This window comes from Anolis sagrei, chromosome 1 (assembly GCF_037176765.1).
Source record: "Anolis sagrei isolate rAnoSag1 chromosome 1, rAnoSag1.mat, whole genome shotgun sequence".
NCBI lineage: Eukaryota > Metazoa > Chordata > Lepidosauria > Squamata > Dactyloidae > Anolis > Anolis sagrei.
In genome coordinates, this window is record NC_090021.1 from 268,469,106 (window position 1) to 268,491,144 (window position 22,039).

At 38.0% G+C, this 22,039-nt stretch overlaps 1 protein-coding gene across 1 annotated transcript in view; it reads left to right on the forward strand.

Moving 5' to 3' along the window:
- Positions 1–22,039, forward strand: part of CAT (catalase) — a 56,082-nt gene that overhangs the window by 29,060 nt on the left and 4,983 nt on the right. Inside the window, exons 2-10 of the mRNA XM_060764956.2 lie at positions 9,650–9,821; positions 11,018–11,128; positions 11,928–12,058; positions 13,433–13,537; positions 14,716–14,841; positions 17,406–17,597; positions 17,713–17,865; positions 19,712–19,850; positions 20,896–21,026. Of these exons, the coding sequence (XP_060620939.1) occupies positions 9,650–9,821; positions 11,018–11,128; positions 11,928–12,058; positions 13,433–13,537; positions 14,716–14,841; positions 17,406–17,597; positions 17,713–17,865; positions 19,712–19,850; positions 20,896–21,026 (1,260 nt within the window). The remainder of the gene's footprint in view (positions 1–9,649; positions 9,822–11,017; positions 11,129–11,927; positions 12,059–13,432; positions 13,538–14,715; positions 14,842–17,405; positions 17,598–17,712; positions 17,866–19,711; positions 19,851–20,895; positions 21,027–22,039) is intronic.

The following is a 22,039-nucleotide window of genomic DNA, read 5'->3' on the forward strand; positions in this document are numbered from 1 at the left end:
CAAATTACTCATACAGCCAACTTGTTCCAATTATAGTAGAAACTTGCCAGCCTTTGGCCACCAGAAAGAATAGAGAAGATTCACATGAATTCAACAATAAATGTATTTATTGTATTCTTCATCCAAAGACTAAAGAATGAAATATGTATCATTCATGTTAGCAAAATTTATCTTTTCTTTCTTTGCAAAATATTTGCTCTCCCTGCTGTTTATTCTGTTTTCTTATCTACAGCACTAAAAAATTTGAACTTCAGCCATTTGGGAACAAGTGTCAAGTGCCCCCACCTCTGCCTTTGAGGAATGCACTGAAATTTCTGGAAATTTAAATAACACATTTTAATCTTTTGATATTCTAGTACAGCCCACATATACTTGGGTAATACATTTGAAGACCCCTGTGAGCACTTGAAACCATGGATAATAGTGACTATAGCTGAGTTGGAAGCATGCCATAGAATTGCACTAGAAGCGCTGGAGAGGCCTACAAGCACTTCTGGTGAAAGTGACACTTTTTTGGAGCATAATTAAGGGAAACTGTGGATATCAAATCCATTAATAAGGGGGTGGTACTGTATAAGATATGCAACAGGACACATTCAGTGTTCAGATACGGAAGAATAAAACTTTTTACATATGTACTCATGGGTAGGTTGATTGGTTGATAGATGACAGATAAATTGAGTTTCTAGTTTCTTGAGTTAATATTAAAAACAGACCTAACTAATACTATACCCCATGCTATACCATATCCTAAAATCTGTATTGACTTAATATTAATATTGAAATACAATAATTAAAAGCAAATAAAGACAAACTTATAATACATTAAAACTGTTACATTATAAAATCATTTAATTTTAATTTTAGTTTAAAGTTTGTTTGGTTTTTTGGCTGATTGCTTGAGAATTATGGTTGGTTGAGTTCTGATTAACTGAAAGTCTACTGTAGTGCAATATTAGCAACAGTGATACACTGTAACTCCAAAATAAGTGTAAACTTCAGAATCAAATGTGGCTCTTGATAGTCTCAAGTGCCATCTGCTGGAGCAAAACAGAACTGCTTGGTTTCAGTATTTGCACAATAAGGAGCATTTTTGAAAGAAAAAAAGAATATGGAACAAGTTAAAAATTCAGGGAAGTGTAAACATATGGCAGAATAGGTAGCCCTAAATATATTGAAACAATAAGAAAGGATATTAAATGTCACTGGCAGAGAAGAAAGAGCTCCATCATTTTTTGCTTTTTTTGCTCTTTAAAATTTGATGACTCATTAGTCATTAATGGATTTTGAATAAAATAACCAGAAAACTCTTTTCAAACAATTAATTATTTTATTTTAGTCATTGAAAGTGATTTGAAAATATGTATATGCATATCAGATAAGCAGATATTACCTGGACAGTATTTTTTCCAACGTATACTTAACCAGGTGTGGGACATAAGAAAAATAGGTTATTGCAAGCAATGCTCCAGCAAAACTTTTTTCATTGCATCTAGCATTGCCAGTATGTTGTTGTTAATTTCCCATCTTCTTCTCAGTTTAGGACCCATTATGGCTTACAAAAGTTATACATCTTAACCTTCCAGAAATCTGAATAACTCCCAACATTTTCTATATGCATGCCTGGGATAGTGACTCTTGCTTCTTGTTGGTTCACTGTACAGAAACTTTGTTTCATGCACAAATTATTAAAAATATTGCACCAAATTACCTTCATGCGATGTATATTATGTGTCTATCAAAATAATTCCATGTTCAGAATTGGGTCTAACTTCCAAGATCTGAATGCAAATACAGTATGGCATTCCGAATTCCAAAACACTTCTGGTCAAATAAGCAATACCCTACCTAGCACTTAAGAATCTACCTCACACAAAAGTTAAAACTGTAAATGAACTGTAAATGTCCGAATGCATCACCCCTTATGAATCATCGAGGACTTTAAGATCGTCTGGGGAGGCCCTGCTCTCAGTCCTGCCTTTGTCACAAGTACATCTGGTGGGGACGAGAGACAGAGCCTTCTCAGCGGTGGCCCCTCGGCGTTGGAACACTTTCTCTTCAACAGTTACTTCCCAAGATAGAATTATTGGGATCCATGGAGGAGGAGGAGGAGGAGGAGGAGGTGTGTATCCACTTTGTGCTCTTGTGAAGTACTTTGAAAATGTGTACATAGACATAACATCATTGCTCAAACTGTCCTTTATGAATTAATGAATGAATCAATGGCCCAATTGATGAATCAAATAGTTAATAGATCTGATCTCCCTAAGGAGATCAGATCGACTTCTTTGCTCCTAACATTTAGGAAAAAACTCAAGACATGGCTATTTGAGCAAGCATTTGCAAATATTGAGTAACGAACATAGGAATCAGAACAACTACACGATGAGACTGGACAATGTTTTTAATGAGAATTTATTTATGTTTTATTGCTATTGTTATGATTTTATTGATGTTAACATTTTTATATTGTACTAGCTGTGCCCTGCCACGCGTTGCTGTGGCCTTTAGTAAGAGTTTTGAATTCTCTGCCTGGCCTCTCTTCCTTCCTTCCCTCGCTCTCTTTCCCTCTCTCTCTCTCACACACTCCTTCCTTTCCCCTCTTTCTCTCTTTCCCCCTTTCTCTCTCTCACACTCCTTCCTTTCTCCTCTTTCTCTCTCTCTCTCCCTCTTTCTCTCTCTCTCACTCCTTCCTTTCCCCTCTTTCTCTCTCTTTCCCTCTTTCTCTCTCTCTCACTCCTTCCTTTCCCCTCTTTCTCTCTCTCTTTCCCTCTTTCTCTCTCACACTCCTTCCTTTCCCCTCTTTCTCTCTCTTTCCCTCTTTCTCTCTCTCACACTCCTTCCTTTCCCCTCTTTCTCTCTCTCTTTCCCTCTTTCTCTCTCTCACTCCTTCCTTTCCCCTCTTTCTCTCTCTCTTTCCCTCTTTCTCTCTCTCTCACACTCCTTCCTTTCCTCTCTTTCTCTCTCTCTTTCCCTCTTTCTCTCTCTCTCACACTCCTTCCTTTCCCCTCTTTCCCTCTCTCTTTCTGTCTCTGGCATCCCTCCTTCCTCCCCCTTCTTTATGCTTGGCCATAGGGGTTCAGTGTGGCATGTTTGCCCTAATTCTGTCATTGGTGGGGTTCACGATGCTCTTTGAGTGTTGGTGAACTGTGAATTCCAGTGACTACAACTCCCAAATGTCAAGGTCTATTTTCCCCAAACTTCATCTGTGTTCATATTTGGGCGTATTGAATGCTTATGCTAAGTTTGGTCCGGATCCATCATTGTTTGAGTCCACAGTGCTGTCTGGATGTAGGTGAACTACAACTCCCAAACTCAAGGTCAATGCCCTCCAATCTTTTCCAGTGCTTTCTGTTGGTCATGGGAGTTCTGTGTGCCAAGTTTGGTTCATTTCCATCATTGGTGGAGTCCAGAATGCTCTTTGATTGTAGGTGAACTGTAAATCCCAGGAACTACATCTCGCAAATGACAAAATCATAATTGTTTGAGTGATGGTCACTCCTTCTGTTGTGAGATGTTGTGTTGTGTTGTGGAGCCTCCCCTTCCTCTCCCCCCCCCCCGCCTTTCCCTTCCCTTCCCTTCCCTTCCCTTCCCAGCACTCGCCTCTTTTGCTGTTCTTCCGTCGTCCCTCCCTCTGGCCGGATCGCGATCTAGGCAAGAGAGGCTTCATGCAAGGCTAGGCCCTGCACAGAACCTCCCTCGCCTAGAGGGGAGGGGAGGAAGAAGGAGGGGGAGGAGGTGAGATTGGGGAAGAAGAAGGAGGAGGTTAGAAGGAGAAGGGAGGGGTGGTGAGTTAGCGGCGTGTGTGTTTGTGTGGAAGGCAGGGGGGTTTGTTACCGGCGTTTGGTTGTGTTGCGGAGAAGGGAGGGGGTGTGCGTTAGCGGCGTGTGTGTTTGTGTGTTGCAGGGAAGGCAGGGGTGGTGAGTTAGCAGCATGTGTGATTGTGTGGAAGGCAGGGGGGTTTGTTACCGGCGTTTGGTTGTGTTGCGGAGAAGGGAGGGGGTGTGCGTTAGCGGCGTGTGTGTTTGTGTGTTGCAGGGAAGGCAGGGGTGGTGAGTTAGCTGCATGTGTGATTGTGTGGAAGGCAGGGGGGTTTGTTACCGGCGTTTGGTTGTGTTGCGGGGAAGGGATGGTGTGTGTGTTAGCGGCGTGTGTGTTTGTGTGTTGCAGGGAAGGCAGGGGGGCTTGTTACCGCCGTTTGGTTGTGTTGCGGGGAAGGGAGGGGGTGTGTGTTAGGGGCGTGTGTGTTTGTGTGTTGCAGGGAAGGGAGGGGTGGTGAGTTAGCGGCGTGTGTGTTTGTGTAGAAGGCAGGGGGGTTTGTTACCGGCGTTTGGTTGTGTTGCGGGGAAGGGAGGAGGTGTGCGTTAGCGGCGTGTGTGTTTTTGTGTTGCGGGGAAGGGAGGTGTGGTGAGTTAGCGGGGGGAGGGGTTGTTACCGGCGTTTGGTTGTGTTGCGGGGAAGGGAGGGGGCGTGTTTTACCAGAGCTGCGTTGGAGGAGGGAAGGAGTGTTTCAGGGCCGGAAGGGGTGGGAGGAAGTTGCGATGCGTGTGTGTGTGTTTGTGGCGGCGACGTGTTCGTGCTGGGCGAGGGAGGGAGGGAAGTGCCGTTCGGCCGTTCGGCCATGTGTGCGCGCGCGCTGGGGTCTTTGCGGCAGTGCGCATGCTCAGTTGTTTTGCCACTTTGTGAGTGTGTTGTTGTGTTGTTTGTAATTGTGAGTGGATTAGTTTGTACCGAGTGGGTTGTCCTAGGGCCATGGCAATTTTGGTGCAGTTTCGTTGGGGGGGTTTAGAGTTTACCTGTCCGGTATAACCAACCTAACAGATTTATATATATAGATGATCTCTATTTTCCATTGTCTAAAGTAGTCTTTTACTGGGTCCCAATTTGGCATTTCTTTGGTGTTCCTTGGTTTGATGTTAACCAATATGTAAGTTTGTCCATACTCGTTATTTCCATAATTCCATAATTCTTCTCTTTGGGGTGCTTATTTCATTCACCACTTCTTTGCAAATACAATCTAGCTGCCATAGTTTAGCACATAAATAGTATTTCTTTGTTTATTTCTCCTTCAAAATCACACAATCCTAACAGGTTCTTTTTTATTTGTATTTTAAAAATCATTTGGCTATCTTTTTGGATAATATTCCAAAAAACCTTTTGCTATAGGGCAGGTCCACCAAGTGTGGAAAAATGTGCCTACTTGTTGTTCACACTTCCAACATTTGTTGGATGCATTTTTATAACATTGTGAGATTTTTTTCTGCATGAAAGACTTCATGTGGGTGGTGGGCAGTACTGTGTTTGTGGAGGGCATTGGTAGTGCTCTTGTACATGTTCATGGCACTCGCTATAACCTGCAATGTCATTAGAGGGAGGGCATTCGGTGTCTCCTGGGTAAAGCGATCTATAGCTGTTTGTGGAGGCAGGAGCTTGTCTATGTAAGTGGACACCCCAGTTGCATACACACATACATATTATGTGTATAGATTGTGTGTATAGATTTATAACAGGATTTATAAAGTTGCTTTCTAGTAAATTTAAAGAACTCATATTATCAATTCAAGTTGACTTTACCGAGTAAAGAAAAATACACTAATGTAGCGCTTCATAACCACACTTCCTCTCCCCATTTCCCTAGTGTTTCCTGTTATTCAGGACACTGGTTTTTGTATTGGTGAATTTATTGCATGCTATTTGCAAGAGGAAAGTGTTTTGACTGATTGCATTATCTTGTGATGCTTGGCAATCAAACCTCCCTGATTTCACTCACCAAAATCTTGGAGAATTTTCCCACTTGTCTCAGTCAGTACTTTTTTGACAGTCTTGAGTATCTCTTGAATATCTGTTAAAATTGGTAAAAATGTGGGTGGGGGCATCTTAAAGTGAAAAGAATTGTTTCCCTAGGTTTTATGTATCTGAGTACAACTTATTTTGCAGTTCATTTTATAAATTGTGTACTGCTTCACCATTTCTGCCATACCGAATATTACTAAGACCATTGTTCTTATCTGAATCTTATGACATTCTAGTCCTTTTAAACAATGTCCATCCTTCACAAGCATAAAGTAGTAAATTATAAAGCTTTTTTGAAACAATAGTGATGATTATAACATGCAGATGATGAGTTCATGTAAACTGGAGAAAATTACACCACAAGACTCTCCTGTGATCTCCTAGGGCAGTGATGGCAAATATTTTAGAGACTGAGTGCTCAAACTGGGTGGGTAAGCAGGCAGGCAGCAGGATTGCTAGTGGAGGGCTGCGCACATGCCAGAAGAAAGGATGCTGCATGTCCTTTTTGGCACACGTACCATAGGTTTGCCAGCACTGTCCTAGGGTAACTTTGAATACAGGAAGGTCACCAGTGTCCTTAAAGGGTGACTCATGTGTCCGTTTAGCTCTTTTTCAGAAGTTTATTTCTTTACCAGGAGAAAGACAATCTCAGTGCCCAAAGAGGAAATGGCCAGTTCAAATTATTTGGTGTAAGTGTAAGAGAAATTCAACTACATGTTGATCAACCAACATTTGGAAGTTTTATGCAGGCTGGGAAAAGCGTACAAATTGGCCAGTTATTCATATTCCTTGATGCACCATGTAAAAAGATGAACTGGGCAAAGTATTTAAAGTGTTCAAAGATCACTTCATACTTGAACTGGGAAAACATCCTTTCTATGTAAGCATAACTTGATCATTTTGGAAGTCATAATAGGACCTACCAAAATCTGCATTAAACTTATGTTTGGGAAGCTGTAGGCCATGTTATTTCTGTACTTAATATCTTGAATTTTCAGGCTGTGGGTGCTTGCAATGAAGAACTAACTTTAAATAGGTGTGAAGTAACCCAGTGACTTTGGGTCCTTCTACACAGCCATATAACCCAGAATATCAAGGCAGAATAATTAAGAAAATATTTTTTTCATTTGTAAGCAATTCATTGTGTAGTTAATTATATATAAAATCTTTTCTAAAGCTTCCAATTTATGGGAGGATAACATAGAGTTTGAAAAACAGTGTCAAAAATTTCCAAAAATGTTTTTTAAAAAACAAAGAAACAATAGAAAACATTACTCACTGTACCAATATAGCAGCTATATCCCCACTCAATGATATTACTTTGGAAATGTAATTTCATTATGTCTTTGGTGTAACTTTCTTGCTTGATTTTGTTTTGTTAACTTGTTGTAGGTCACATTACTTGTGACCCCCTTCCAAAAAGGATTATTGCCATGGGTCAAGAGGCAAGTTATAACCTGACTCTCTCCCAATTACATTGCCTAATACCCCTTGTACCTGCCATTTTAGTCCTTCATCTCATTTACAGATAAAATAATACAAAAGGATCCGTTATTGCCGTTCACAGTTATTTGTGATTGAAACAGGAAATACCAGAAGACTGAACAAGGGCCAAGCATCACATCTGCTGTGTAGCTGTAACTAATTGTATCGCTTGGTTTCAGGAATTTGGAAATAACATTCAGGACAGTTTAGAATAATGGCTCTGTACGTATTTGTTTTCCACACAGAAAGCACAGATCCTACTTTCTGATTATGTCATGTAAAATATACTTGCTTCTATATGCAAAGCAGGGTATAGTTATAGATTATTCCCATTGTCATCTTTGATTATTGTCCTTCTTTCTCTTTTAATTCCTTCAGAAAAGGATATATAGGTTGTTCTCTGTATCCACAGATTTCACCATCCTCAATTTGGAAATATTATTAAAGAAGTCAAAAAGTGAACCTTGATTTTGCCATTTTATGTAAGGGAAACTATTTTATAATGGGACTTGAGCATTCACACATTTTGATGTCCACAGGTTGGGATGGGCAATTCCTGCAGATACCAAGAGTCCACTATATTTCCTTTATGAAGACAACAACAGTGTAATGGTTCAGAAATGGATATGAATCTCCTACAACAGAAATTGATACTTTGCAAATGTATCCAAAGACCTTTGTGAAGAAGTAGATCTGAAATGAAGTTCAGCACTTTATTGATTTATTGGTTAAATGAATGCTAAGGACGCTGAAGACCCCACTGTAGCTGTGCTATTTATTTTGCTTTTTGTGACCTTGATATTAGTTACACTTTAAGTAAGAATTGCCATTTCATAAAACAACTGGTTTAATCCACAGTGATAAAGGGAATATCTTTATTAGACCTGAATTCCAGCCTTTGTGCATATTCTAATGCCATATTCTGTACTTTTCTACAGTGCGATTTGGGTTACACACACTGTCACAGAATTGCATTATTTATTTATTAGTATGGCTCCTTTTGGTGCTGCACAGGTCTCTGGTGGTTGACATGAAATAATGATTATAATAATTTCATAATAACATATGATTACAGAATATAAATTAATATTAAAAACTTCAAGGAAACATCCCTAAAAAAAAAAGCAGTAGCACGTAAAATATAATGTAAGTATCTGAACCAATCTCAGATTAATTAAGAAATGCAGCTATAAATAGCCATGTCTCTAAATCCCTTTGAAAACATGTGCATTTTCTGAGCATAATATTGAAAAACTTTACATTTAGAAATGAATCAATTATTTACTTTATTTGTATACCGCTGTTCTCAGCCCTTAGGCGACTCACAGCGGTTAACAACAAGAACAGCAAAAATTCAATGCTACAATAACACGGTATAAAAAACAGTTAACATCATAACACATTATACAATAATATACAATTAACACCAATAACCATTCACTAGCGTTTCATCACTAAAAACATGATCCAGATCCGTCATCCATTGTTCCATTCCTATGTTCATTACACTCATTGCATTGACTGCTTTGGTATCGTTCTTCTGAACTTTTTATATATGTATGTATCCTAGGTATCCTAAGTATTAGCTGTTGGGATGGAATAACAACAACAGCACTGCAGTTGAAAATTCTTAGGACTGTCAGTAATTTATATTTTGCACAAGATGACATTTTAGCAATGTTGAAAATAGTCAAAAGACTATATATGCTGCAATATAGGATAGAACTAGGACAATTGCCCTTTAGCTATAGGCGTAAATATTGGTATATTCTACAATATTTAAAATATAGGAAATTTAATTATCCTCATTCCGTAGTGATTAATTTGTTCTTAAAGTGGGTAAAGTGAACAGTTTGTTTTATTGAAGTTTGTTTGAAATCTTGAAGGGAAGCCATAAACATTGTTAAGTACTTAATTTCAATACAGTTTCTAAATCCAATGATACAGAAGGTTTAGAGGTACAGTTTCATGTGACTCTTCAATTCTTTATGTCTGAAAATTTATTAAATAATGATTCTGTTTGTAAGTGACAACTCAATTTACGCAAAAAATACTCTTCTAAGGTGGGTCCTTAGGGTGAAAATAATCTCATTTAACAGAATTCCTCCTATGAAATATTAGGATCTAAAGCAGACATGGGCAAACTTCAGCCCTCCAGGTATTGTGGGAGTTGAAGTCCAAAACACCTGGAGGACTGAAGTTTGTCCATGCCTGATCTTAAGCAAGGAACAGTGTTTCCTGTAGATTCAGGAGCATAATTACCTCAGGTGTCTCTTAGTTTAATGTGATTGCTTTCACTAAGATACTGAACATTTTTGACCACTACATGTACTTCTCATTGTTTTAATTTTGATTTCCCCCTTGACTCTAGAAAGCTGATACTTTGACCACGGGAGCAGGAATCCCAGTGGGAGACAAGCTGAATGTCATGACTGTGGGTCCACGAGGTCCCCTCTTGGTTCAGGATGTGGTTTTTACTGATGAGATGGCACATTTTGACCGAGAGAGGATTCCTGAAAGAGTTGTTCATGCCAAAGGAGCAGGTGAGCGTTAGAGACAGTGTGCTATGTTTCCTGTAAAACATACAGTATCTAATATTGTGAACTATTTACAGAATTCTGGAGTACATAGTTTTACATACTGTACAGATGGAACAAGAAAATAAAAAGGGTTCTGTGAATTTCTGTCTCCCACGGTCAGTGGAAAGATTTTAAGTTGGATCAAATAAAGTATTTTATGGTTTCCTGTACTCTTATAACATTTCTGAACTACTTTTAGGAATCATGCCTTAGTGTGTAGAATTTTTTGTTATTTTAATTCTGCCTTTTTTTACTAGCCTATGAATAGTACAGTTGAAAAACTATGTATAGTATTTTCTTGAACTTAAAAGAAACTCTAGCTATTCTTAGCAATAAGCCCCTCTTATTTATTGTCTGAGATGGTATTCACTGCACTTTTACCTCTTTGATATTTTTATTTAGGATTTTATATTTTAATTTAAAAAACATATGCCATCCCTTACACATTATTACTATTATATATGAATTACCCATGTGTGTGAAAAACATGTAGTGTAACTAGAGGCCAAAGAATTGTGAATTCTAATTCTTTTGATTTTAATTTTTAAAACGTTCAAATGGAAAAAATAAAATATCCTATTCCGGGATTGGAAGCCTTTGGGCTATTTTAAAGCAGACATTGATTGAGATTAATAATAATAATAATAATAATAATAATAATAATAATCTTTATTTATACCCCGCCACCATCTCCCCAAGGGGGACTCGGTGCGGCTTACATGGGGCCAAGCCCAAAAGTGTATTACAATACAGTAACATAAAAAGCATAAAACAAACATCACCAATAAAATAAAATAAATAAATCAAGCATATAATACAATAAACAGTGCAAAGTAATACAATAAAAAATCAAACACCATCACAATGATCCGGCAACATGTGCAAGATACAACGATAAAAACTCAGAATGAGATAGAAATAAAACATATATATTTGAAAGGAAACTTCAAATATATATGTTTTAGGTAATGAGATGTTAAATGGCATTTTCTTATTAAAACAAGACAGTTTCTTATCAAACAGACACAAACAAAATTAATAGTTAAATCAATTGTTACTGCAATTTCTTTATTCTATATTTTAGTTATTTTATTTGATATGCTAAAAGTTCTTGATTTTTAGACTTTGTTTCTACAGGAAGGTATTTTTTTAAATTTCAGGTGCTTTTGGGTATTTTGAAGTGACTCACGATATCACCAAATATTGCAAAGCAAAAGTGTTTGAGCACATTGGTAAAAAAACTCTCGTCGCCATTCGATTTTCTACCGTTGGTAAGACTTTTTCAATTTTTTTATTGTTTTTTATTGTTTTTTATTTGTATCTGCCTTCCACTGATACTTCTGATTGATTATGTTCAAAGAGTCTATAGAGTGTGTTTGGCAGCTTGGGAAAAGATACAGTTATTCAGGGGCTCTGTGTCCCCAACCTACATGAATGTAAAGGGCTAACTGTATTTGGAGTTTATCAAACCAAAAAATAAAACCACTTAACTGTAAATAATAAGTGTCCATTATACTTTCACTGTATATTTTCACTGTTTTTTTCCTGATATATGTTGCTTATTATTATTCTGTGTAATTATGATGTTGTGAAAAATAATTCAGTAGAAATACGGTATATGGAAATTTTAGTTTATAACTTGTAAGTACCAGATAATTTGTGTGAGAGTCATTCCTTACGTTGGTGCACTTTCTGGGTTAGAGTCCTTCTTGTGTTGTAATTTAAATATAGTCCTCAGTAAACCAATATAAGAGATTGTGCCTGTTCTCCCTCTATTCAGTTCTTCCTACAATAGCAGTAATCAGCAGAAATGCTCTTTGAGGTTAGGGATTGTTAAGGCAGTGTTAACAAGGTGGGAAGGCAATGAAGTGAAAAAAAGAATCACTAAATTTTTAAAAATCTGTTCCTAGGGTAATTGAGATAAACTTGGTTAGAACTTGAATGGTATCAGTTCAATCCCTTGCATATAGGGACCAATAAAACTGAGATGAAAGTTTGACAACAATTTCTTTTAGATAATTTTGGGATTGTATGCAGTTTTCAGTGTCAATGTAAACCTTTGTTTTATAGCTGGTGAAGCAGGTTCAGCTGACACAGTTCGTGATCCTCGAGGCTTTGCAATGAAGTTCTATACAGAAGAGGGCAACTGGGACCTTGTAGGAAACAACACTCCCATCTTCTTTATTAGAGATGCAATGCTGGTATGTTAGATTATGGCATTCGTTTCTCTGAAGCATGAGTTGTGAGGAAATGTATGAAGCATAGAACATTTGTTTTCCTTCTTTCCAAATGTCTAACTTTCTTCCCATAAGGCTGATTTTCTAAAACGATGTTTAAAATATTGTTCCAAGCAGCCAGTCCTGTGCTGAGGGCACAATCTTCCAACATCAAGGTTTTGTGTTTGTTTGATTTGAACATGGAGATAGATTTGATTTTGCAATGTCCATATACAACTCAGTACATTCAGTGGCACTTAATTGGACTATCTGCAGATCCAGTTGTTCACTTCCACTCTTCTTCTCTCACTTTCTGGGTCATATCCTTCAGTTAGCAGGAGAGACAAATGACAACCTGTGCATCAAAGTTCTTTAGCTTCTTACCCAGAGCTTCTTAATTTCTTGTCTCATTGAGTCTTTCATGGACTCAAATGAAAGGGTAACTCTCAGTGGGCTTGATGTGTCTTGCCATCTTCTCTGTGTCATGGATTTTGCTTCTTAAGAAGCTTGCAAACCACTGCTTTTGTTTCCCTCAACAGGGAACCCCTATTACTGCCATACATCTCTTCTGGGGATTGGCAGGGACCATTTTATGTAGTGATTCCTCCAAGGTCACCTACACATTATCTGAGAATGAATGCTTCAAAACATCCCCAATGAAAACTAATGCAAAATATCTATTGTACTGACCTGTTAGCTGATCTTCTATTTTCATAGCTCCAGAGACCAGTCTCGCAGCTATATAGAGAGTGGTGGCTGCTGGCTCCTCCTCTAACCAAGTCTCTGACTTACTTCCTCTAAGCAGATGACTCACTCCCCCATAGACAATGTGCTGAGGGCATATACACAAAATAACAGTAGCGCACTATCAAGCACACAAGCAAGCTTCTACTCATCTCACACTTGACCCAACAGAATCTCCCAAAGGACTTTGGGGCTGGGGTGGGGGTGGGGGGTTATCCATGCTCATCTCATGCTGTCTCTTCCACCATGCACATAAAACGCCTGTTAGCTGGGCTCCTTTTTGCTGAGCTCCAGGAACTGAGGCTGAGACAATATAGAGAGATAATGACTACTGACTAGTACTGAAGGATAAGAAAAAATTATTTAGTAATCCAACAATAATGCTGAATTGAATAGTATCTCCATATTATACACATGATTAAGGATAGCATAAGCAATGTGATTCTATTATCTCACTTTTTGGTAGATGAAAATCAGTTTTATGGATTTTGATTTACTGATACATAATTTCAGACTGATTTTAATACAAATATAATGGAATTTAATTCAGATCTAATGGATATAACTCTTAAGTACACAGTAATGAATTATATCTTTGCATTTTGTTTTTATCAGTTCCCATCGTTTATCCATAGCCAAAAAAGGAATCCACAGACTCATCTGAAAGATCCAGATATGGTGTGGGACTTTTGGAGTCTCCGCCCTGAGTCTCTGCACCAGGTAAGATCTATGTTTTTCTTAAATGTCTATTTGCTCCCCCCCCCCTCATTTTCCCTACAAACCACAAATAGCTCAGAGAAAAAGGAGAGTATATACCTTCCTTCCCTCCTGCTTTTTATTGGAGAAACAACAGAAGTAATATCTATCAATATACTAGATCTTCCTGAATGCCTGAGCAAGAACATGGCAGCGCCAGGTTCTTCCTCCATTCACAGAGTACCCCTTGACTTATCTGCAGGTCATATCAAAATCCATAATTTTTGCCCCAATAACTGCCTCTAATTATACATAGGGTTGACTTATTCACAAGTATATACAGGGTTAGTCAAAATGCATAGGCCAATAAGCCATTCAATTGAATGGCTTATTGGCCTATGCATTTTGACTAACCCTGTATAGTGGTATTTTTGTAATGATAGATCCTTCTGTTTTTTGTCAAGCATGCTTCTAAGTTACTTTTTATGAAATAAAAAACAAATTTTCCTCCTAAAACTGGTAAAAGCAGTAGCATGACATAACAGAGGAAAACTAATACTTATTTTAAAAATCATTCTCCAGATTTAAAAGACACCCTTAAATATAAATTGCAATGCTTTCTAAATTTGGTTTAAATGTTTTATTGGGTAGCTTGGAAAGAGTCCCCTGGAGGGAGAGTTTCATCGTCTAAGTTGCCTATATCAGATACTATAGTTGCTCCCATCCACACATTTGAATTCTCTGATAATCCACAAAAAGTAATATTTCTGTCTTATTTAACCTTCTGTGTTGAAAGGAAGGAGCGTTACTTATAAAGTACACAACTATCTTGTCCCCTCTTATGGAATAGATGAAAAAAGGTGAAAATGGGATATTGCACTATTGGGACAAAGTAAAGTTTAGGAGGCTATTGTGATCAGAATGAAATATATTTAGATATATATGTTGGTAGTACTGAGAAGAAAATAAAAATCTACTAGAGTCCATGACTCATCTGTTTCCAATCTCTAAAGAATATCCTAAAAAGAAAGAAACCGTTCTAGCCAATGAGCAAAATGGGAAAAATAATAACTGCATAAGAAAGCTTTAAATGCACTTGTCTGTCATACCTAAGCTCCTACGTTTAGTTATTTGAATTTTATGAAAGGTGATCTTCATGAAATGTTTTTTAAAAAGTTCTTGTTGTTGCTGTTGCTTTATAGGTATCCTTTCTGTTCAGTGACCGTGGTATTCCAGATGGACATCGTCACATGAATGGCTATGGATCACATACTTTCAAGCTAGTGAATGCTGGCGGAAAAGCAGTGTACTGCAAATTTCATGCAAAAGTGAGCACTGCAGCTTTTTGGTTTAGCATTTTACTTTGACAAATGTGTTATCTATAAAGTAGGATGAGGTTTAAAATACTTTCTTAATTGAATTGAGCAGTGTAGTGTTGTATTTCTGTGATATAGCTTTAAATTGTAAACATGTTATTATTGTTTTTATTTTTCAGTGTTGTGTATTTTAGTTCTTGTAACACAGATTATGTGATTATCTTTTTTCTTAATAATAATAATAATAATAACAATCACATCATAATGTTATAATAATAAATGAGAGTTTTCTACCTCAAAGAAATGATAATAAAAAATCCATACCCACCTCTATTCCAGGGCCATTGTAACAGCGAAAATAATTTCATTCAGTCTTTCATAAATATTATTTTTTAAGAAGTCACTTTTTCCTCCATGGTTTCCAGGAAAAAAAAACATTGCTTTTTCAAATTGGATCAGGCAAGTGTAATTAGGGCCCTCACTGTTGAAAAAGAAAACTAAACTGTGTCTTTCTCCTTGGGGCTGCCAAAGTATTGGCTTTGCCATATCTATCAGTCACTTGCCTGGCACAACCATGTTTGTGAATTCACTTGTTCTGAGGTGAGAACAAAAGTGCCCAATGTACCTCCTCACCACTGGTCTCATTCATAATTGGATTTGGCAGCCTCAGGAGGAGGAGGAGCAAAAAAAGGTGATTTCGATCTGAATATTGGTAGAGTAAATGTGTGGCCATCAACACAATATTAGTGCTGTGTTTTACAAGTCGGTTTGGCACTATGTGGGAGGAGAATCTGGGCTAGCTCCATAGAAGAATAGTCTGAACTGCAGTTGATTATTTTGCTGGTATAGGCAACTCCATTGATAGTCTTGTTCATCAAACTTCTTGGAATATGATTTGCTGCTACTATTGTTTTTGTACGTTTTTTGGATGCTACTTATAAATTACTTAGAAATATATACATTAATAATTTATACTGATAAACATTAGCCCCAAAACTTTAATGATTGGAATGGCCAAGACATTTTTGGTTTTGTCACAATAGGTCTTCTTTTTAGACATTTTTGGGGAATAAGAAGGAGACACACATACTAGTGTATAGGAGCAAAAATGTTAGTCAAAAGATTAACTCAAAAAATGTAAGTCGACTTACCTACAGGTGAGTACTGTACCTTAGATCTTAGAGAAAATTAAGTATACTGGCAAAAGGGAAACCCCTAAAAGGAGTACTGACTCCTCTTTCTGCCATGGTGCTACAATTAGTCTTTTTGAACAGATGAGCAGTGAAATGGTGGGGTGGGGTGGGGTTGTGGGCACACTTGGAGGACCCGACACATTTAGCACTGCAAGCAAACCCATTAAGTTTCAGAACGTTTGTCAAACTAAATTAGGCTCTGGACAGGACTCGGCTCCTGCCCTTTCCCTCTTCCCCTCCACTTCCTCCTCTGGTGGGGCATACCGCACTGGCTCTATTAAAAGCAGCTAAGGCAACTTATGCCAGAGTTAAATAACAGGCTGTGTTCTTTTTTGCTGTGTTATGCACACATAGATCATGCTAGCGCTAGAAAAAGCAGCTAAGGCAATTGGGGCCAGAGTCAAACAAGTGGTTGTGTTCTTTTTTGCTGGATTATGCACACAGAAATCATACTAGCACTAGAAAATGCTGCTAAAGCAACTTGCATCAGCATTAACAACAGGTTGTTTGCTTTTTTGCTTTATTATGCACACAGAGATCATACTAACACTAGAAAATGCTGCCAAGGTAAGCTGTGGCTGGGTGGATGTATGCACACACAGCACACAAAGAGTAATGTAGCCCTGGCAGTAACCCTCAGAGATTCCCTAAAATGAAGCAGCAATATAAGTTGTAAGGCAAAAGGTGCCCCCCCTCAAAAGAATAAGCAAGCCCCTACCTGCCAGTGCCTGTCTCAGTGTCTATACAGCGTGTAAAGCTTTCCTCTCCTCCTCTTTCCCCAGTGAAAGAGCCATCCTCAGCTACAGTAAGCTAATCGCTATAAACTTAGCAGTGAATGGAGTCTCCTTCACTCTCTACTTCAGTGCAGCCCTGTGCCTTATGCTTGCCTGCCTGCCTGCCTAGAAAACTAATCTGGCACAGAGCCCCTCTCTCTTTCCCTTCCTGAGTGTGAATGGAGGGTGCAGTGAGGTGCTGGGGAAAAAGAGCAATGGCCACTCCTCTGCAACCCCCCCCCCCCCCAGCCCTGATTAGCTGAGAGGCATGGCAACAAATTTGGTTTTGCCACACAGTAGTGCTTGGTTGTTCTGTGAATTAAAACTGTGCCACAGAGAGTTTATGACCTTTACGTAATTTATGAAAAAATACTAGGCTGAAGTTTTGGTTCTTAATTTTTTGGCACGGACAATGCCTGCGTATCAGATATCGCATCATAAAGACAAATGTAATGAATTTGATGGAACTTACAACAACTTATGAAAATTTTGCACAGCTCTATTATGCATATACTGCTGCCCTGTGAGCCAGGACAAGCATTAAACATATTTGAATTGTTAGAATGTGATTATTAATGTAAGTTCAAACAGATTTATTTTCATATTTCAGACTGACCAGGGAATCAAAAATCTCCCGGTTGAAGAGGCAGCAAGGATGGCTTCTGAAGATCCTGACTATAGCCTGCGTGATCTTTATAATGCTATCGCTCATGGCAATTATCCATCATGGACTTTCTATATTCAGGTCATGACTTTTGAACAAGCTGAGAGATTTCCTTTCAATCCTTTTGATTTAACTAAGGTAAGTGTGTTTGTTATATGTTTCTGTCATGTACTGCATATAGAGAAGAAATGTTGGCATAGTTTTGTTCTAGAAATCTATAAGACCGTAATAAAATGCTTATCTCATTTTCTAGGTTTGGCCTCACAAGGATTATCCTCTCATCCCTGTGGGAAGGATTGTCTTAAACAAGAATCCAATCAACTATTTCGCTGAGGTTGAACAACTTGCTTTTGACCCAAGCAACATGCCCCCAGGAATTGAACCTAGCCCTGATAAAATGTTACAGGTATACATTCTTTGATATAATATGCTCATATTAAGCTCTTCTAAACTTAACTGCAGTGGGAAACAATATCACTGTACATCAGGGTGAAAAAGTCAACAAGGCTCAATTTTCTAATTCTAATTTTCTATGTTCTCCCCCTCCTCACCTATCTACCATCATTCTCATTTAACACTAAACATAGAATATATTAAACTGTTTAAAAAGAAAGGTGATCATTATTGTTAGATTAATAATTAGCCAAGCCTGTCGTAGGATTAGAATCATCTGAGGTATGATTTCTCTTTTTAATGAACCAGATCCAGGCTAAAGAGGTAATCATCAATGCCCTGTTGTCAATGGGCTTCTGGGAAATATTTGTTGGACATCCCAGCTTCATTTTACAATTCATGGCTAGTTCTCTGAAAGAAGAGCATTCCCAGAGAGGCTAATTCAGCATATCAGATTAGCCAGTGCAAGTATGATCCATTTATATAAACTGGATTTATATTTATCATGCTAATAAACCAGGGAATTCTTTTTTTCTAAAACAGCAGGAAAGAAACAGTTACCATTGTAAGTAGCTTTGATCAGCATTGCCCTATAAAAAGATAACAGAGATTTCCTTTAATTGCTGTTTCCACTATTAAGTTGCTAAATTATAAAACAGGAATTTGGAGAGGGCACTTACTAATGTGTATTGATATCAAAGTGATGTGATGTTTTGATTGACTTGGGAAGTGGAAAACCAGGTTGAAATCCTCCAGGGTGCTATAACACTTGTCAGGTACTTTTGCCCAGCCATCCTCTTCTAGTCAAAGCTACCCCAGAGAGTTATTGAGAAGGAGAAAAGGCATTTGTTTCCTTGTCCTTGGGAGTATAAATGTAATAGCAAAAATGGTCACTAGTGTATGCAGTACCAAGGGCTATGGGAACTCTGGTATACAGTTCAAAGGTGTGGGTGGAATGTCTAAAGTCACCTGTTTTAGACCTAACTATCTCATTGTGATTTCATGACATACGAAGTATACTTCCAAAATATTTCATCTGTAATATTTTATGCATGGTGCTTGTATTTTCTAGGGAGGTATAACAAAATTGATGTACTGCCATTTCAGACTCTAGAAATGCAAGGTTTTCATGTCATTAAAACATCAAATAGTTTGTGTTAAAGACAATTTAAGAAACCATGGAATTCTCGTGGCTGCAGGTGATTGTGCTTGGCTGAATTATCTGTTGGCAAGCTTATCTGTGAAAGGATGTGCTTGATCAAAGCAAGGGTGTGCGAGTCTGTTCTGTTTTCATTCTGTTTTCATTTTGAATTTTGGGTGCCCCCATTCTGTTTTCGAGAAGATTATGAAAGATTAGGAGGGTAGGAGGGGGTGTGGTTTGATTGGTAATTCGGAACCCTGAGTTCTGTTTGCGTTTTGAGTGGTGGAGGGATGGGACCCAAAAACAGAATTAATTTTGTGTGGTTTCACACACCCCTAAAATTAATATATAACCTAAAGCTTTTAGCAATCTCAAGTACAGCACATAATATACGAAACAGCACATTTGGTTTGTTCTAGCAACTTTGATTTGATCTTCTTTTATGTTTATTTATTATTTATTTATTTATTTATTTATTTATTAAATAAATTTATTTATTAAATAAATAAATAAATAAATAAATAAATAAATAAATAATATGTTTATAACCTTCTTTTAACTATACCTTTCTACCTACAGCTGTTAGGAGCATTAGCAGAGTCAAGTACTGATACTACCATGGTTAAAACTGCAATGCAAAAATCAGAGAATGACTGTCTGAAACCAACTGAAAAAGAAATCACCCACACTCACATTTTTCTCTAATGTACTATTCTAGGGGCGTCTTTTTTCCTATCCAGACACCCATAGACACCGCCTGGGACCCAACTATTTGCAGATTCCTGTAAATTGCCCATGCCGAGTTCGAGTGGCCAACTACCAGAGAGATGGGTTCATGTGCATATCTGACAACCAAGGTAATTGTGGTATCACTTTTGGAAGACTTTTTAATAATGCAAAAGAGCTCTTCAGAAGGAGAGTTAAATTCCCTTGGTTAAAGACTTGTAATATTTAGTGGCTTTCAATTATTAAAATGAGGACTGCTCAAGACCTTGATTCTGCTAATATTAATATATTTCCATTCAAAAATCTTTCCCATTCACTCCCCCTGAAGACAGAGGTCTACAGAATGGGGGTACTCTTGGAGTTGATGTTGAACTTGCAGTCCCAGGTTTCTGCGATGGACAGGAGTGCTTTTGCATGTTGAGAACTTATGCACCAACTGTGCCTGTCCCTTGAGATGCTGGAGCTAGCCACCGTGGTACATGCCTTAGTTACATCCCATTTAGATTACTATAACATACTATATGTGAGGCTGCCTTTGAATAGTGTTTGGAAACGTCAACTGGTCCAAAGAGCTGTGGCCAGATTTCTAAGTGGGGCTGGTTACAGGGAATGGACAATCCCCCTCTTACAGCAGCTCCACTGGCTGCTAATTTTTTTCCAGGCACTATTCAAAGTGATGGTTATGACTTTTAAAACTGTTACAGCTCAAGTTCAGGCTCTTTGTATAAACTGACCAGGCCCTGAGATCTTCAGGAGACGCCCTTATCTTGCCCCCACCTCCATCACAGGCTTGGTTGGTGCATGTGAGAGAAGGCCTTCTTGGTAGCTGCCTCTTGATTCTGGAACTCCCTGCACAGGGTGGCGAGAACAGTCCTCTCTCTGCCATCTTTCCATCAACAGGCTAAAACCTTTCTTTTCAGGGAGACTTTAGAGAAGAAAGTTTTAGGATAATGCTGTGTAGTGAATGTATGTGTTTCAAATTGTTTTGATGATTTTAATGTTTGATTTTTAATACTTCCAATGTTTAATCTTATTTTAATGTTTTATTTCACACATTGTTATGGTTTTTATGGTTAGCTGTTTTCGGGTATAAAGGGGTATAAATAATATTTTTTATTATTTTGATTTTCTGCTTCGTTCACAATACGTAATAGTAAAATAAACAACTTTCTGTAGGTGGGGCTCCAAACTATTATCCAAACAGTTTTACTGGCCCTGAAGAGCAACCCAATTTGAAGGAGACCCGTGCAAATATTTCAGGTGATGTACAGCGCTTCAATAGTGCAAATGAGGATAATGTGTCTCAGGTAAGCAGAATAGAAGTGGTCATATATATTGCTTTGGGAATGAGATCCCTGTATAAACTGGATTGTGTTTTTTTAAATGAAGTAAATCTTCCAAATGCTTCAGTAGTTTTTTTGTCTAGAACAGTGGTTCTCAAATTGTGCTCCGATGAGCCCTTAGGGCTCCATGAAGCACATTCAGGGGCTCCACAGCCCTCTCCCCCCATTCCCTCCTGCCTAGGAAGCCTGCAGCCTTCGGAAGCCTGCTGCTGCGGTCTACACAGCCTCCCACCACCACTTTGACTGTGCTTTTCCTGCAAGGCTGAAGGAGGTTGGGCTGGATGGCCCCTGGGTTCTTTCAATGAAATGCTGTTAAGATTATTATTCTTAATTTTAAATATTATATTGTTCTTTCTTTCTTTTGCACTACAAACAAGATATGGGCATGTTTTTTCAGTTAGTTCACACAAATATTCTCCTTCCATCCCCCACTGCCCCGGCCCATCTGGCAATTTTTAAAATGCAATGCAGCCCCTGTGTCCAAAAGTTTATTGGGGCTCCACGAAAAACTTTTCCTTCAAAAAGGACTCCACAGCTTTAAAAATTTGAGAACCCCTTACTCTAGAGCTTACATACACTCTATTATTCTGTGAAAGAACATTGATCCTGAAAAACATAACACCTTTTTTCAACATAGTATATTCTCTCTCTCTCTCTCTCTAAATATATATATATATATATAGTTTCTATGCTTATTATTTACATTTTAAGGACCAAAATGCAGTAGTAATGTGTTAGTGAACACAAACAAAAAAATATCTCCATTATACATAAAATTAATGTTTTATGTTAGTTATAATTTTTATTATGTTTTATTTAAGTTGTTGTGTTTAAGATGTCTTTTATGTGGGGGTTTTCTGGGTTGTTATATTTGCACTTATTGTCATTGAAGCATTGAATGTTTGCCTTTTTGTTTGTTGGAATCCACCCTTAGTCCTGCAGGGGAGATAGCGCGGAATATAAATAAAGGTGTTTTT